The sequence below is a fragment of the Corapipo altera genome, unplaced genomic scaffold (genome assembly GCF_003945725.1).
Source record: "Corapipo altera isolate COAL_440 unplaced genomic scaffold, ASM394572v1 22, whole genome shotgun sequence".
NCBI classification, from domain to species: domain Eukaryota; kingdom Metazoa; phylum Chordata; class Aves; order Passeriformes; family Pipridae; genus Corapipo; species Corapipo altera.
The window spans coordinates 2,149,150-2,166,097 of NW_020884886.1; the positions used below are offsets into that span (position 1 = coordinate 2,149,150).

General features: G+C 39.3%; 1 protein-coding gene across 5 annotated transcripts in view; it reads left to right on the forward strand.

The window, feature by feature from the left end:
* The window catches only part of AFAP1 (actin filament associated protein 1), a 111,240-nt gene extending 94,511 nt beyond the window's left edge, over nt 1–16,729 (forward strand). For 2 of the 5 annotated variants that reach the window (XM_027642918.1, XM_027642919.1), the window contains exons 12-19: nt 1,838–1,955; nt 3,414–3,671; nt 5,446–5,560; nt 7,088–7,252; nt 7,807–7,997; nt 8,727–8,888; nt 10,634–10,684; nt 13,192–16,729. In XM_027642918.1, coding sequence (XP_027498719.1) covers nt 1,838–1,955; nt 3,414–3,671; nt 5,446–5,560; nt 7,088–7,252; nt 7,807–7,997; nt 8,727–8,888; nt 10,634–10,684; nt 13,192–13,218 — 1,087 coding nt within the window. In that variant the 3' untranslated portion in view covers nt 13,219–16,729. The remainder of the gene's footprint in view (nt 1–1,837; nt 1,956–3,413; nt 3,672–5,445; nt 5,561–7,087; nt 7,253–7,806; nt 7,998–8,726; nt 8,889–10,633; nt 10,685–13,191) is intronic. The other 3 variants (XM_027642921.1, XM_027642920.1, XM_027642922.1) reach the window with 3 other exon arrangements.
* Nucleotides 16,730–16,948: the final 219 nt, after the last annotated feature.

The window sequence follows — 16,948 nt, forward strand, 5'->3', positions numbered from 1 at the left end:
ACTATCAGCTCTTCCTTAATAGCCTCATCAATTTCCTTTGTCTAAATCAATAGGTATTCAGGAAAAGCTGAAAAACCAGTTCTTCCAACCAAGTTTTCTCCATTTTCCATCTAGCAGTTTCAGAATACAATTAAGTTACATGGATGCATCTGAAAACAGGATTAATGAGGCTTAGTGAAAGAATGCTTATGAAGTTTTTGTAGATCCTTAGATAAATCTTAGCTTCCTTTGGCAGTGGAAATAGTTACTACAGGTGCATCAGATGTCATTAATGAATATCCCAGTTTTCAGACATGGTTATTATGTATCACTCTCATTGAAGCCACTTAACTGGAAAGAAATACAATAACGACTCCAAGTGCAGTTCTTCAGACCAACCAAAAACACTTGAATAACGTCCTTCACTAAGAACAGTAAACAAATGCAGCCCTTTAATAATGTCTAATAAAGTTTGAGATATGATAAAGTTAAAAACATTTTTATCATGGAATTTTCCTTGGGCTTTTTGTTGTTAGTTTGTTTGAAGTAAGAAAAGTTCCTGTCTAAAGGTTGTTCCACCCCCACACTGCCCTGGAAGGTTCACACCAAGCTGGGCAGGTTTGTCCCTCCTGTGAGCCCAGGTCTCCTGCAGCTCAGGTGAGCCCCAGTTCTCCTTCTGAATGAGAAATTCAATGGACTCCATGTTATTCCAAAGCCAAAATAAAGCAACTGTTGAAACCACAGCATTCCTGAGCTCCTGCCAGCGCTACAGAAGACCCTCTCTGCATTAGTAGTGCTTTATCATATTTTATGAATGTCAGCAAAGAGTCTGAATAGTTCCATTGTTTGGGATAGAAAACTTTGTTTTCCCATTCATGTACACCTGAGGCTCTAAGAATTATTTGAGATCTCACTCCATACCTCATTCAATTCTAGCAGTTGCTACAAAAGAAAACTTGCCCTTTGAGGTCATTATTGCTATTGCGCACAACTGTACCATTTTCTGCATTGTAAGATCTTTGCAAACCCAGTGTAGATCTTGATATCTTGCATGTGTTCTGCAGAGTTCTGGTAAAACAAGCAACATTGTTATTTGGGATGGGATAAGGGAATAAATTAAAATATATAAAAATATATGGAGATAGATAGACAGACAGACAGACAGATAGATAGATAGATAGATAGATAGATAGATAGATAGATAGATAGATCCCTTTTGAAGTTTCCAGAGGACTCAGATCCACCATGTGGAACAGAGCAAGAATGAGCATATAGAGTATTTCCATGCACAATTACCCAGGGAGAGTTGGGAAGCATAGTGGCATACCCAGCCAAAAGTTCTGATAAAGAAAAGAAAAATTCCCAGATTTTGAGGAAGTAATTGTTCAGGATATTTCATTTGAATTCTATGGGGGTTTTTATCAATTTTTGTAGGATTTGATTCTTGATTCTTTCAGTTCCTAAGTTTGCATCCCCGTGAGCATGCATGCACCCAGAAGCACCTGCTTCTCCCCAGTGCAGACAGCAAGGGAACATTTCTGGGACACTGGCAAGCTGATGTATAACATAGATCAGCAGGTTCCCATGTAAATATGCCACTGAGCAGTTACAGCTGTTGCCCTACTGGCCTTCACACAGTTGTATTCCCACTGTAAGAACGGAGTACAGGAACATATGTTGTAATATTGGCTGCTAGCAGCAACACGTGAGTGGCAAAGGAATTAAAACTGTCCTGGAGAAAGTGAGAAGCTATGTGCTTCCAGGCTACAGAATCAGACACGGGGAACATACCACTGAATCATAATTTAGGCTTAGGTTTAAGCACTGGGTTTTATTATTTTTATTTTGCTTTATTCAGTTTCATGAACAGGCGAGTTATATCTACAAATCCGTACCGGGGAAGCACTGCCAACGGCTACGCCTGTCCAAGTGGAATGGCACTTCATTATGATGATGTTCCCTGCATAAACGGATCGGTAAGAATTGAATTTGCACAGAACAAATGGTTTGCATGTGTTGAATGCATGGACATCTGAAAATTGTATTATCTAGAAATGCTCACTGGGCAGTTTCCAAATGAACTCATGTTTTTTTGATTGGGGGTTGCAGGCTCCCCTCACACCTACAGAATAAAAGGGGCATGGGACATATTGTTTGCATTAACCTGCACGTGAGCCAACGTGCATTTAGAAAGCAGTTGCCTGTTGGTGATTCGTTGCCAAGTCCTTGAATATAATACTCACTTGAGAGGGTACTTTTTAGATCACACTGGACCTGGCAAAATTTAGAAGTCGGTTACACCAGACACTTTTTAATGTCTGTTGAAAAAACCCCAAACCCAAACACTTAGTCCCTGGGGCTGCATTCCAAATGACAGCAGGTACTGCTCATCCCAAAGGAGAGCCACAGTGGTCACTTCCATGTTAATAAATTGCAGAGCTGATTGTAGGCAGATGTGTAATAGAGTTTAACATATAGCGGATGCTAACCCATGGCAATATGTGGTCCTCAGGAAGATTTACAGGGGAGCTACAGCCTATGTTAGCTCTTAATTTGGGCTGCTGCATAAAGCTCTCACTAAAGGCAAACTGAAGAGAAGTTAAGAGGTTCAAAGTGTGAAATGGACCAGACATCCAGTCCTCTAACATGTCTTAGTAATGTCAGAAAGAAACATAGAAAGCTCCTCTTGGGAACAATGCACGACCACATGTGTGGTGAGCAGTCTCTGTGTAGTTTTTGGATGTGCTCATGCCATAGTATGAGTAGTGTATTGCCACAGCCAGGATGGGCTAAGGAGGGATATTTGGCAACCAGATTGGTTTCTTTTAAGGTTAACTGTATGAATCACTGGAGTACTGTTGTTGAGCTTTCAATTTTTCTGAAAATTAAAAAAAAAAGAGCTATTGTACTTCTTTTAGCTCAGAATAATAATTCTTCATCAAATAAAATGTGGTGCCAGTATACCAGCAGCTTTTATTCATGGGAGAGACCTGAAGAAGGAAAAAAGAAAAAAAAAAAAAAAAGAAAAATGCCCCTGAGGCCATATTACTTTTAACAACTCATATATCAGATGTAATCCACAGACTCATCTGTGTAGCCTGTGAGTATCCCCCCGTTAACACATTCTGTACCCCCTTGGTACTAGAGCTACCAACTTGAGATGCAGTCCATGAAACAGCAAGGGTGATAGGTTTGCTCATACTGTGGAACATGCTTAGTGCTGAGGCTGTGAGCCACAGAATGCAATGCTTGCTTTCCACACTATGTCCTCCCCCCTTCTTTCTAAATAGTCTGACTTAAGTGTGAAAAATAAGTGTGTGTTTGCTGAGCACCCAGAGCTTGCTGCGGTCAAAAGCATTACTAATGTTTTAATTTCACCTAGGGGGTTCTGCATGGTGTATTGTTCACTAACTGCCGAGGTGTATGTGTTGCAGTGGGAACCAGAAGATGGCTTTCCTTCTTCTCGTAGCAGGAACATTGGAGAAGAAATGCTTTATGATAACGCAGGCCTGTACGATAACTTGCCGTCTCCAAAAATCTTTGCGCGCTATCCGCCAGCTGACAGGAAACCCAATAGGTTATCTACTGACAAACTCTCCTCTAACCATTACAAATACCCTGTCTCATCCAATCTGTCTTCTGCTCAGTCTGTCACTAATACCTCTGCTGTGGGGAGGGGATCTGGCTCGCAGGTACTGTACTATTTAATACTTAACAACGCTTTTTATTTGTTGGCTGTTCTGTTTATCTGGTTGTTAATCTGAAGGGGGCTATTTTACATCCCTTAGTGTTAGCACTGAAGTGCTTTTTAGTTAGGAGCCCACTGATAATGAAACAGGTTTGCAAAGTTATAAATACTGATGTGGAGGTATTGGTACCTGGGAAAGGCTTTCCAAACATGTTCTTGATGATTTACAGATTGTAAATAATAATTAAAAAAAAATTAGATGTGTCCTTCCACACTTAACCTGAATGCATGTCTAGCCACCTTCTGGCTCCTTAGGCAGTGATGACTTCAAAGAAAAAAAAAAAACAGCAAAAAAGACAAGTGAAATATGATCTTACTGTGACAGCAAATTTGGCTCTTTAGAATTGTACTAATCTATATATTGTATATACTGTGGTTATATATTTTGTAAATATACATATATATCATAACACGATGCTATATATTTACTAAATTATGCTGAATATAGTCATATATACAGTAGTTAATTTATTGGCTGCTATTTTCTTCTCCTGAAAAAAAAATAAGCCTGTGTCTCTGAGGGTGGCTTCAGACTTCTGTACCTCAGCTGGAACATGAAACTACAGAGCAGATGAAGTCTTTGTGCTCAGCCTTGTAGCAGATGGGCAGACCCCAGCAGGGCAGAAGAGCAAACCTTGCCCACAACCATGCCAGGGACCTTCTCAGAGCCCGGAGCCCGTCTCCAAAAGCTGGTCGTTGGCATAAACCTGTGAATGTATCACAGTGATGGGTGATTTTCAATCTAATCTGACATGGAACAGTTAGATAAGTGTTTCCTTTGTGTAAGGTACTGGTCATACTGCGTGTTAACTCATTTAACCCTTACAGAAACTTCATATTGGAATATTAGAATTCAGTAAAGTTGCAGAAGTGGAGGTGGACATGAGCAATAAATGACTGCAGCAGCAGGCTTCTCAGTGCACTTCCAGTTCAGTCCTCACAAACCTTTGGAAGCAGGAGAACAGAGCATGGCACAAGCCAAGCCTTGCGCTTGGCTGGCGCATCCTGCATGGGAACACTATGATTAGTCAGGACAGTGTTGATCTTCCCAGGGTTCAGTTCATTGCAGTGAGCCCTCTAAATGGAAATCCCTTGAACGTGAAATATTCTGTTCCTGGTAATCTTGTGAGCCTGTCTGGCCATTATGAGAGGGTTTTTTAAGTAAGAAAAGCTTTTAATTAGTAGCTAGAGGTTGTTTAAGAGGAAATTGATATGTTAATTCCTAACATTTAAAAATATGTAAAAATTATATTGTTTAAAAAAAATAAACCCATTCACCACAAGGATGGCAAGATCATGTAGTAAATAAGAAACAGTGTTGAGTTTTTGTGTGGCAAACTCTGGTGTGTTTTTCTGTATGAAATTAACTCTGACAAACTTGTGTTTTGAGAATCTTTGCTGTAAAATTTTTTTTCTGCTTTGCAATGGCTTTCTTAATACCGTAAATGCCAGAGTTTTGGAGACATTGATGCCACCAGAGATGGGGAGTTCATCCCTTGTTGTAACCTGTGATTGCTGGCGTGGCTCCTGCTGAGCAGGCAGCTCTCAGAGATGTCATCTCTGGAGGAAGCGCCGTCTCCAGCTCAATCAATACTCTCTGCATTAAGGCTCTCAAAGCAAGCGGTTTTCTGTCAAGCTCTGCCCTTGATGAAAGGGTGACTGTATTGCCAGTGGCACTGGAATACCTGGAGCCCATTTGTACTTTTGTTTTCAAACAGTTTAAAGGCAAGAAACCTCCTGTGACTACTAATGGCATTGCCGGAAAAGGGAGAACTTTAAATAGCCAGCCGAAGAAATCCGAAACAGTGTCATGTGTGAAGCGCACTGCATCTAGTAAGTACCTCTCCTCACTGCTGCCTCATTTGTCTCATGAGTCTCACTTGAGTCACAAGGACACCCAAAATAGCTGTTGTCTTAGCAAACAAGATAAAGAACCACTGTCGTTCTTCTGTATCTGAGAGGGCGGGAAGGAGATGCCCACCAAGACTTTGAATAGGAGATATTGTGTGCATTGGTGACTCAGTACTCCAGACACACCACAAGATAAAAGGGTGTCATGTGGAGAGTGACAGATATGAAACGTGGACCCATGGCTGCAAAGTCATGAGGACAGCAGGTAAAAAAAAAGGGATAATGATTCTTCATTTAGGGCAGAGAGGAATTCTGTATTCCTGTGGGAAAAGGAGGATGAGGAGCTAGGATAGACATCAGAACATTATGTTGCTCAGAAGTGGACTTACTCTTATCATTGTCAAAAAAAGAAAAGGTATAACAAAAGAAGGAACACAACCACACAGATCAAAAGCTACCTGAGAGAGAGGAAATTTCAAGTGGTGAGTGGCACATTCAGAAAAAGTTTTCCTGGGCAGGTAGATTGTCTAGGAAATTCCTAACAGGGATTGCAGGAGAAAAGACAAAAAGGAGCTACAATAATATTTTTAAAATATGGAGTCCAAAGCATGACTTTTTCTAGGGAACAAATAAATGTGGTTTTTTTAATCTCATGATAAAACATCTTAAAACTTACTAAACTTTTAAGGAGTCATGGATTTAGTGGCAACAAGAAATTTATGTTAGACTTCAGACTTCAGTAAGTAGCTTTCTAACCATGAAGGTCAGTTGGTACAGAAATAAGTAGTTGTGGAAGTAAAGGCATCTCAGTTACTAAAGACTGACTAAAACTGGTTTAACAACTATTTGTCAGGAATGATTTAATGTTGTAGATTTTACCTTCAGATACGCAGACAGACAAAGTGATCTCTTAGCTGACCTATTTTCTTTGAGTCTGCAACTGAAGGAGGACGTGATGTTAATTACACCACAGATACATGTGAGCCATGAAATGAAAGCATTTGTATGGAAAACTAAAAAAGAAAAAGCTCTCCAGAATCAAAGAAGTGTGAACATCTTTCTATTCTCTTACGTCTGGTGAGAAAAAATGTGCTTTCAGCACTTGAGGTAGGGATGAAAACCAGGCAAAAGGGCAAACAGGTAGTTTTTCCTCTCACCCCTCCTAACTAAAAATGAAGGGTTTATAGCTAAAGAGGAACCTCCTTTTCATCCTTTGAACCATACAGAAAGGCAAGGCCATTTTTCAAAACCAATGCGCTGTAAGCCAACTGGTAAATCTCATATTCCTCAGGTAAATGTAGAGTACAAACTCTCTATTCCATATCATTGCTGTAGCTGTGCTGCAGAACTTGGCAGGAATCATGGACCTCAAGAAAGACCCAGGGGAAGAGGAATGACAAACCAGTTTCTCAAACCACGACATGCTTCACATGATACTCAGTCTCGGGGAATACTTCTGAGATTTACTGTTAGTTTAAACCCTAATTATCTTCAATCTCCTACATGCAGATGCAGAGCAGTACAAATATGGCAAGAATCGTGTGGAGGCAGATGCAAAGAGGTTACAAAGCAAAGAGGAGGAGCTGCTAAAGAGGAAGGAAGCTCTCCGGAATAGGCTGGCCCAGCTCCGAAAAGAGAGAAAAGATCTCCGTGCTGCCATTGAAGTCAATGCTGGTATGAGCTGCTTTTTTGTGCTGAATTCTCACCCGAGTAGGCTAAATTATCCAAATAGCTTTATATTCTGTGCTGTAGACCTGCCACCCTACATGAGGTTTAGTTTTGATGTTAAGCAATACTCTTTAAGGTTTATATTTGCTTTCTATATAGGTAGAAAATGTAAAAAATAAAAATATATATGTATATTTGTTTTGTATATGTGTGTGTATATGCACACCTACCTATCAAATGATACGGATGGGGAGTTCAGACAAGCAGAACATGGGAATAATTTTATTGTGACTGGCTAATTATATTTTCATGATACAGAAAAGTAGCTAAACAAATACTGATTTGAAACTAGACTAAAAATATAGGAAAAGCACCTGAAAGAAAGCATTTAGGTTGCTAAACCTTTGACGTGAAAAAAGTGTTGTAGGTAAAGTACATAGTTTTATTGTGACATCACTGATATGTAGAGACCTTGTTCCTTACTTTTTAGAAAGAAAATAATTTCTGTAAGTGTAAATATAAGCTTCTTATTGAAATAATAAAATTGCTGTGGGTGACAGGCCGGAAGACCCAAGTGATTCTTGAAGACAAGTTAAAGAAGTTGGAAGAGGAGTGTAAGCAGAAGGAGGCTGAGCGTGTAAACCTGGAACTAGAACTGACTGAGGTGAAGGAGAGCCTAAAGAAAGCCTTGGCTGGTGGCATCACACTGGGCTTAGCTATTGAGCCAAAATCAGGAACATCAAGCCCACAGGTATGCAAACACATTAAATACGAAAATCCCACAATCATGGGCTGGGAATGCTCTGCCTTCTCAGTTCCAGCAGAAATGAGTGGGAGCTGAGAGTTTTTTAGTGTTTTTTTAAGTCCAAGAAATAAGAGCAGAATTAAATGGCTTTCTGTGTTCGTTACATTTTCTACGGGAACAGGGAGCAGGTAGACATGGGAATCACAGGCAGTATGTGTTAGGATAATGTGCAAAAGCCGATGCCTTGATGCTCTCAGTGGTTGTAAAAGTGGAGGAACTGAGACATTGCTCCATCCCAGGGAGATTTAAATGCATGGTCATCATGCAGTGATGGAGACCTACTTGTACTGGTCTCCTGTCAGTCGCTGCCACCCTTTGCAAGGGCTGCATCTCACATGTTCACAATGGAGCTTGGCAATCCCAGCTTGTTCTATAGATCTGTGTCCAAAGCAGCCATCAGAAGGATCAGAGAGGGATGTGTCAATTCCTCTGGATGACCCATAGTTGTTTAATGAAAGAAAAGAAACTTCGATTTTCATCACAGAAAACACACACACACACACACACATACACAGTGTTTTGTTTCTTTTTTTCTAATCTCTTTTTCGTTTATCCATCATTATTGTGAATATGTTTTCTTTAAAAAAAAAGATCTGCCATCCTAAATCTAGATAGAAAATGTTGCCCATGTGACTATTTGGAGAAACTCAATATAAGCTTTTCATTCTTCATTAGTCTCCAATTTTCAAGCACCGAACTTTGGAAAACTCTCCAATCTCCAGCTGTGATACCAGTGATACTGAATGCTCAATACCTGTGAACAGTGCAGCAGCTCTGAAGCGACCTCCCTCATCAAACAATTCTCCGTGTCGAGGCCACGTCCTTCGGAAAGCAAAGGTGGGAAGACTGGTGTCTAATTTGCTTTTTCTGTGCTTTTTCATACTTTCTTTAAAAGTCTTATTTAGCCTTAAGAGAATGTCTAAATTATTGGTATTACTACATAAATACTTCTGATTTGGGGGAATCTTTTGCAGAAGAATTGGTAAGTAGTTTGGGAGACAGATTTGACTCTACTCTCATTACATGTTTTTCTCTGTTCCTTTATTGATTTTACATGCAAGGTTAAGTGGTCTGTGGTGTAGACAGTCTATCTGTCCACTAATCTGTATAGCAGGGAAGTGGTTAAAAGGGCTCTGTTATAGTAAGTGATTGGAAATAACACAAGATTGGGTCTGATCTTTGCCAGACAGTGCAAGAACAGAATAGCTGTACATTATAATAATCAACAATGTGTTGTGCAAGTATCTAGCGGAATTAATTTTAGTCTCACAAGTACCAGACTGAAATTTGCAACTCTCTTGTATTCTTAGTTTTCTAACTTTTGTTTTTTAGTTGAAATGGGATTTGTATTACCATTCTTGTGGGCTAAATTTGCTAGCAGCATAAGTATGTGGGCAGCACATAACCAAAGGTGACAGTAATAGCATTGGACCCAGGCTTTTGTTGATTTTTTCTAATTGTGATTAGAAAAAATGATAATCATAAACACTTGTCTTTTGTGCAGGCTATTTTTTTTTTCAAAACATTGATGTCTTCTGTATTTGAATTTCTTCAAGTAACTTTTGTTACATGTATTCATGGATTATATACATCTGTAGTGTCTGAGCATGAGCTTGGCACCTAAACGGAATAGATACTGAAAAATCAACATGTCAAAAATTATTTTATTATTTAATTATTATAATAGAATTATTTTTCCTGCTACAGCTTATGAGAGAACTTTCTCACCTTCCTTCTACCACCTTCCATGGACATCAACTGCTTTGTTCTGCCAGTTAACCTGATTCATTTAAATTCAACAAAGGATAATTATACTTGCTGCAATAGGTTTCAATTCAGTTTCTAACTTTGAAGTTTTCTGCTTGTGTTTCAAACCTGAAGAAGGATTTATGTACTCTAAAGCTTATCTGTATATTTCAATTATACCCTAATCTATCTCATAAAGATATCATCTCTAACTGTACACTTGGTCTTAGATGTGGATGTTAGCACAGCATTACTCAGGGAATGTGGTCTAGCAGAGCACAGTCCTTACAAACAGGAGCGTGGATTTGTGCTGGACAGGCACATTAAATCCAGCCATCTAATTGTTACAGCTGGAGGAATCAGAGCACTATAAAAACCTAAACATTTCTGGTGTAAAGGATACCTTCCAGCTGTAGTACATTTTTTATGCTCAGCATATACCATACAGGAAGAACAGTGCTGCATTGTTTCATGTCACTGTACTTTGGATGGCATAACAAGCTGGTCAAACTTTTTGGTAGAGGAATCTTGGATATAGAATTAGGCTAATCAAAAGGATATGGAGCAACTAAGCATATTTCCCATGCTGGGAAAAACAACTCAAAGTATCCAATTCAGCTTTAACAGCTTTTTCCTAAAAACTCAGGCACTAAATATTAAGAGTGAAATTTTGCTGAATTAGATAGTGCAACCCAAGCTGTACTCAGCCCATTGGCAGGAGCTGCAGCCAAAGCCTGCTATCAGGTATGGATCTGCAGCACGCCCGACTTTCAGGGGTGGCAGCTGTACATGTGCGGGGGTGGAATTTGGCTTTCAATTCTTTTGGCCTTTTGCAGTTACGAGTGAGCCCAGGCCTTATAGATGTGGCTAAGGGAAGGGCGTCACACGTGAGTATCCCAGAGCAGAACTTGGCTCTCCACGCATGGATGTCAGTGCAGTATGTGGGAGTGAAACGGATTTCACATCTGTGCTTGCGCTTGCATCTTCAACCCCAGCACATCTCCCGGTGTTATGAGGGAGTTGTTTAAGCGTTCAGAATGTCAGATTACAGGGGTTTTTCTTCCCCTGGTATGTATTTGAATGCACTGAATGCCTCCCTTCTTGCCCCCCTTCCTTGCACGGAGGATGCTGAGCCTGTCACCAGCCACCCTTGTGTCACTGCTGTGCTCACGAACCAGCAGCACCCTGTGTCTCCCTGCTGGGACAGCAGGTTTGGAAGCTGTGTCACCAAAAGCTTTCTCCTCTCAGATGCACTGACATGTGAAGAAAATACGGAGAGAAGCAGTAAGACAGATCTAGTGTTAAATCTAAAAACTGGCAGGAATTTAGGCATCAACTGTTTAGGACATACAGTATACATATGCACATATACGCATACATATATTTGGATTTTTTAACTTTTCCGTTTAAGTGTCCTTAAATTTTTTTTAGAAAGTAATTATGCATATTTTTAAGAAGCCAGAAGGCATTTTAATTGCAATTTTTTAAATCTGTATTTGGCTGGAAGTGGAGACTGTATTAAAATTTGGAAAACAATATTCTGCATTAGCATTCCTAGAGAAGTAAAATGATCCAAATATCCTTGTGTACAAGAAAAAAGTTATTTAAACATTTCACATATCAATTTAATTTCTAAAACTAAATTGTTATGTAAAACAAGAAAACCGAATTTATTATTTCTGTTTTGTTTTCAAAACTGGTGGGCTGGCGAATGTCAGCAGCTTACATTTTGTTTGTGTTCAGGGACTGGAGAAGAAAAGGAGCTCTCCCAGTTTCCCAGCTCCTAGTCAGAGTGTCAGTGTTGACCTAAACATTCTTTCATTGGTGTGAATCTGCTGGACCAACGGAAACAAAGAAAAAGTTCCGTTTGCACCTGCAAAAGACACTTCTGTTTTCAAGGCTTAATATACATTTAATAGACTTTTTAAAGTAGTCTTGTTTTTATCAACACTGTGTTTTAAATTTAGATTTACCATAATTTGAAAAGTAAAAGTGAATATTCAAAATATATTGTCTTTTAATAAAAACAGCATTTAAATGAAGGAAAGAAACCCTACAAGTTTGGAAACAAAAGAAGTTATTCTCTACCTGCTTCAAACTCACATTTTTTTTTTCCTTCATATTGCTAAAGCAGCCACCAACTGTGATCTTTTTTGTTGTTTTACAACAGTTGAAGAGGTGTCATGGTCATGCAGCTGTTTAGCCAAACTAATGCTCTTATTGCTTTCAGCAGCAGAAACAGCAATCTACATGCATAAGTAATGGTTTTCAGCCAGAGCTCTTGAATGTTGTGGAATGAGCGTTAAATTCAGGAATCCAGGTTGGGAGCCAAGTCAGCAGGCTGCCTGCAGAGTGTCTCTGCAGAGTAGATGGGTTGGGGAGGAATCTGCAGTCCCCTGTGCCTTCCTGGCGAGGAGCAGCTGGGCGGTTGGTTGACCCATGGGGATTGCTTGAGCCAGAAGCCACCTCTTACAGATCTTCATTAGTTCCTGATGGCTGTAAGAGTGTGATTCGGGGAGTAGGTACAGTGTGGATGTCCTAAGCTGAGCCCATCCCTCTTCAGCTCTTCTGCTCTCAAATACTGTTAGGAAATACTGAGGTGTCACTGGATAGCCACAAGTTTTATTTAACTGGGTGTTTAGCTATAGCCTCTTACGCCACTTACGTGGCAGAATAAATTGCAGTACCTTGCTCTGAGACATATAAATGAAAGCTTTATAGTTTACATGTTTTGCTGTGGTTGGTAGGTGTCCTTGTTCCCAGCTAGCAGGTAGAGAAACTGAGGCACAGATAGGCAAAATGATTTCTTCAACTTGCCAAGCAATAGCTCAATTTGGATTATGTATAAGGGAAACAAATGCAATGCAGGCTGACTTGTTTTTCTTTACCCTGCCTGTTAGTCTCTGCCTCAGTAAGTTGCTCTTTTTAGCCATGGAAATATGTGTCTGCCATGAATTTCATAATAAAAAAATTGAACAGCAGTAAAGCAGTCACTTGGTATCAGCTCTGAGAGATATTGAGGGCTTCCTGCTGTCTCATGCAAATGAGTTAGAGAGCCCTGCTTGCTTAAATCAACCTCTCCCTTAGCTGAGTGCTTTAAACCAACTGAGGGGTGCAAATTGCTCCAGAACTACCCCTTGCAGGAAACAAACATGGCTTATTTGCACTGTGCTAGAGAAAAAGTTACTGTATATAGTTGCGGAGGGGTGGAGGCTGTGCACAGACACTATCAGGACATGCTTGTTAGTGTTCCCTAATTTGTGGACTGGATCCAGCATAGTTAATGGAAAAACTGTCATTGACCTCAACTGTGGCTTAGCAGATCCAATGACATCAGTGAAATATCCTGATTTCTTTAACATTTTCTGTATCTTTTTTTTCCCCCTCTTTCCAGGAATGGGAGATGAAAAATGGAACATAAACATAGCAAAACCACTCACTTTCCGTAAAGGCCTTACCTATTACAGACCAAGACATAGGCTGCAAAAGACTCATCTGAAAGGTCATTTCAAGCGATACAACATAGCAAGTTTTACAATTCTGTTAAGTTAATGGTAGCTTGGCGCTAATTCGCCTGTATTCCCTCTACTGTATTGCTGTGTAACTATGTGTGCCCCTTTTTATTAGCTGTAACTCCTTATTTCCAACTTCACTGGTTAAGAAAATGAAAACCAAAAAAACCCCAAACCAACCACAGTAATTAAAAGTCACAGTTGAAAGTTTACTTTGCTGAAACAGCACAGACCAGCAGTGTTGATTCTATCACATCAGACCACCTGAACGCTGCTGAAGATGGTGTCTAAAGACCAGCGTGAAATCGTTAACTCTTACAGGTTAAAACTGACTTTTGAGGTCTGACACAGAGTAAGCTCTTACTCACTAGCAGTTGCTTTGCTGTTCACGTGGCAAAAGAAAACTGAAGAAATGTAATCACAGAAGCAGCAAGGCTTGCTCGGCTGAGAACGCGGGAGCGCTGCAGTGCCACCATCCTCCGTGCTGGTGCAGGACCGCGGGATGACACGACTCAGCTGTGAGGCATTTTTTGGATACTTTTTGGACAGATGATTTTGTCATTGGGAGATAAAACGCTGCCAAACTTGGGAAAAAAAAATGCTTTTTTGTACGTTCTTTTTATTAATGTTTTGAAGCACCAGTCGTTTTCAAAGGTCACGTTCTTGAACTATGACTTATTCCTGATTTTTTTAAAAGGCAAACAGGTATTTTTAGATACTTCTTCTTTTCTATGCTTTTTGAAAAAGAAAAAAATAATTGAAAATAATTCTCAACAGATAATGGCAACTCAGAATAACTTATGCAGTCAGTCTTGTTTTGTTTTTTATAATATAGTATTGTTAAACTTGAGTTATAGAACACTGCTGTACTTAGTTTCCTTCGTCTTTTCAGACCTCAGCTATTATTTTTGAGGAAGATGGACTGAAAAGGTGATAATTTTCAGACTCTTTTATAAACAATTTTACAAAGAATTGGGGATTTTCTCAGACATGAATCCATTTTTGTTTACTAGGAAACAGCATCTTTCATTTTAGTCTGGTTTTCTTTGTCTCCATCCATGTAACTCCTGAGAAATTATATGCAGTAAATTGCCAGCTGAAGTCCTTCAAAATCTCAAGATTGGTTTTAAAAATTGGGAGGAGGGAAATTGTATAATAAGATGGCCTCTTTTAAGTTTTTCTCTGTGTTTTTTTTAAACCTTTGGAGAGTCTTCAATCTTACTCTCAAGATTTTTTTCCTCCTCAACTGAGGATTAGAAAATTACTTTAATTAAAAAAATTAAAATACTACTCATATTTTGAGATAATCACAGATGTTAGGGCTGGAGCCTTGATAGTTAGTTAAGACTGCACTTAAAATCACAGAAGTTGGCAAGACAGTAGTTATCAAGGATCACATCCTTTTATGGCCACACCTATAGATTATCTCTTACCTTTAGGAAAGGGTGTGTGCAACTCGTGAAGCATACACTGGGATTCTCAGCTGAGCTGGATGCCAGAGAACTTCCCGCAGGAGTTGGTGGGATTTGAAGACACAAAGCTTTCAAAAGGACCTGATAGCAGACAGGAGACAGGGCTGTGTCCTGTTCCCAAATGCAATTAGTGCCAGGGATCCCACTGGCTTTAGCAGCATAGAAATGGAGCCCAGCATGAAAAAAGGCTTTTTGCCTCTTGGGACTATGCTTTGTACAAAGTGCTGCAGGAATGCAGATACAGTAGAAAAGCAAATGTCAGTGTGGTTTTCACTGAAAACACAATTTTTTATTACTATTTTAGGTTATCTACTTACTAACTCTGTAAGTAGAGGGCACATTCTATGCTGTATGACTATGGACTAAACAGCATCAAATTCCCACAAATAACAGCAGAAACAATTTGAAGCAAAAGTTCATTTAGGCTTTTTATTTCAAATTAAGTTATTTATTTGTATATTGCAATAAATATTTAATTTATATCTGTACATATTTATAATGCAAATTAGGCTTCTAGTCAACATTTGCAATGATGTAACAGTTGCCATTAAGAAGTGGTCCCACATCAAGTAATGCAGAGTAGTCAAAAGCCAAATCACTTTGTCTTGTTTACCCAAAATCGGTATTTTATTTTCCATCCCCTATATCCCATGGAAAAAAAAAATTAATTCCTTCACAAGGACAAGGAATCTATGCCTGAGATAAATGTGTACATTTCTGCCCAAGCAGACAGAATGGTGTGGTGCTGGGGCTGTGCACACAACCCCAGCCCCGGTGGTGCAGCCTTCAGCTCTGCCAGAGGTGCAGGTCACCCTCAGCACCAACAAGGCCTGCTGCAGCAGGGGCTGACAGCAAAATTAAGCATCTTTCACTCTTCCTCCAGCAAAGGCTCCATAAAGCCACCACTGCCCCCAGCCTGGCATGTGCTGTAATTGTATGTCTCTGTTGTATAAGTGCATTGGTACCACTGCAATTTGCATTAGTGTATTCTACATAATGGCCAAGGTTTTGAAAGGAGGAAAGCCAAAAACCTTGGGAAATAACCAAGGTCTACAGACCACATTCGGTGCTGTGAAATGTACTCTGTTGTCTTGAATAGTACTATTGCTGCACAGTTTTTTATAAAGAGCAACAGAGCTTGTATTTTCACCATTTTTGGATTTCAGGATCACCAGGCAAACTCAGCCATAGAGCAGCATGACTTTTGTTTTAAAGGAAAACTCTCGTATTTTGAACCATTTCCATGTCTTTTAAGAAAATGTTACACTCGTGCTTCCTCACCAAACACCTGTTACTGTACCAAGTGCTTTTAATTATTTTTTTTAATGGGTAATTCTTTTTTTTAATAATTAAAAAAACCCACCAGATCATAATTTGGGGGATCAAAGGTGGTTTTTTGTTAATGAGATGATTGTGGCAATTTGATTTTTCAAATGGAGAATATTAATTTAGTATCAAGTTTTGTTAGACACTTTCAAATTAATTGGCCCAGGGTGTATGTTGTAAGATAATGTTCTCATATGAAGAATGTAATTATTTCCTTCTTGTATTTTTTAAAAAACAAAATCATATTTAAAAAAAAATCTCTGTGAAAAAAGCATGAAAGAAACATGAAAAAAAAGGTTTTGTTTTATTTTTGTTATTGGATGTGTTGGCAGTGCCCATTATAATTGACTGTAAATATAGTCTTTCTACTGTATTTCTCAATGTATTTAAGTTTTTTGACACACATTCATGGAAACTTCTGTTAAAAAAAAAACAAAAACACAAAAACAAAAGTCCCAAAATAGACCCACCTTCAAATGTGTGTCTTAGTAGCTTCAGTTAACTTTATGCCTTTCTAGTTTATTCTTCAGAAAATTCTTGCGAAGTGTGAAAAAAGACTGGCACCTGGTAGGTGCGACAGATCCAAGACCATTATTAATAAAGTTACCTGTCAAGAAAAGAAGGGTTTGCGTTGTTGTTTCTTGGTATTTGTCTATATGAGAAGTTGGTGGCACCTTAGCAAGTCTCCCACAACTGTCAGCCTCAGCTGAGTCCCATTCTGCTGCGCCAGTCAGCTGGACAATGCTTGGACAGGTTATAATGAATATTTTTTGCTATCAGTTGTGCCCCCATGTAACTGAGCAGTGACCTTCTGCAACTTGAATGCTGTCTATCTGAGGAC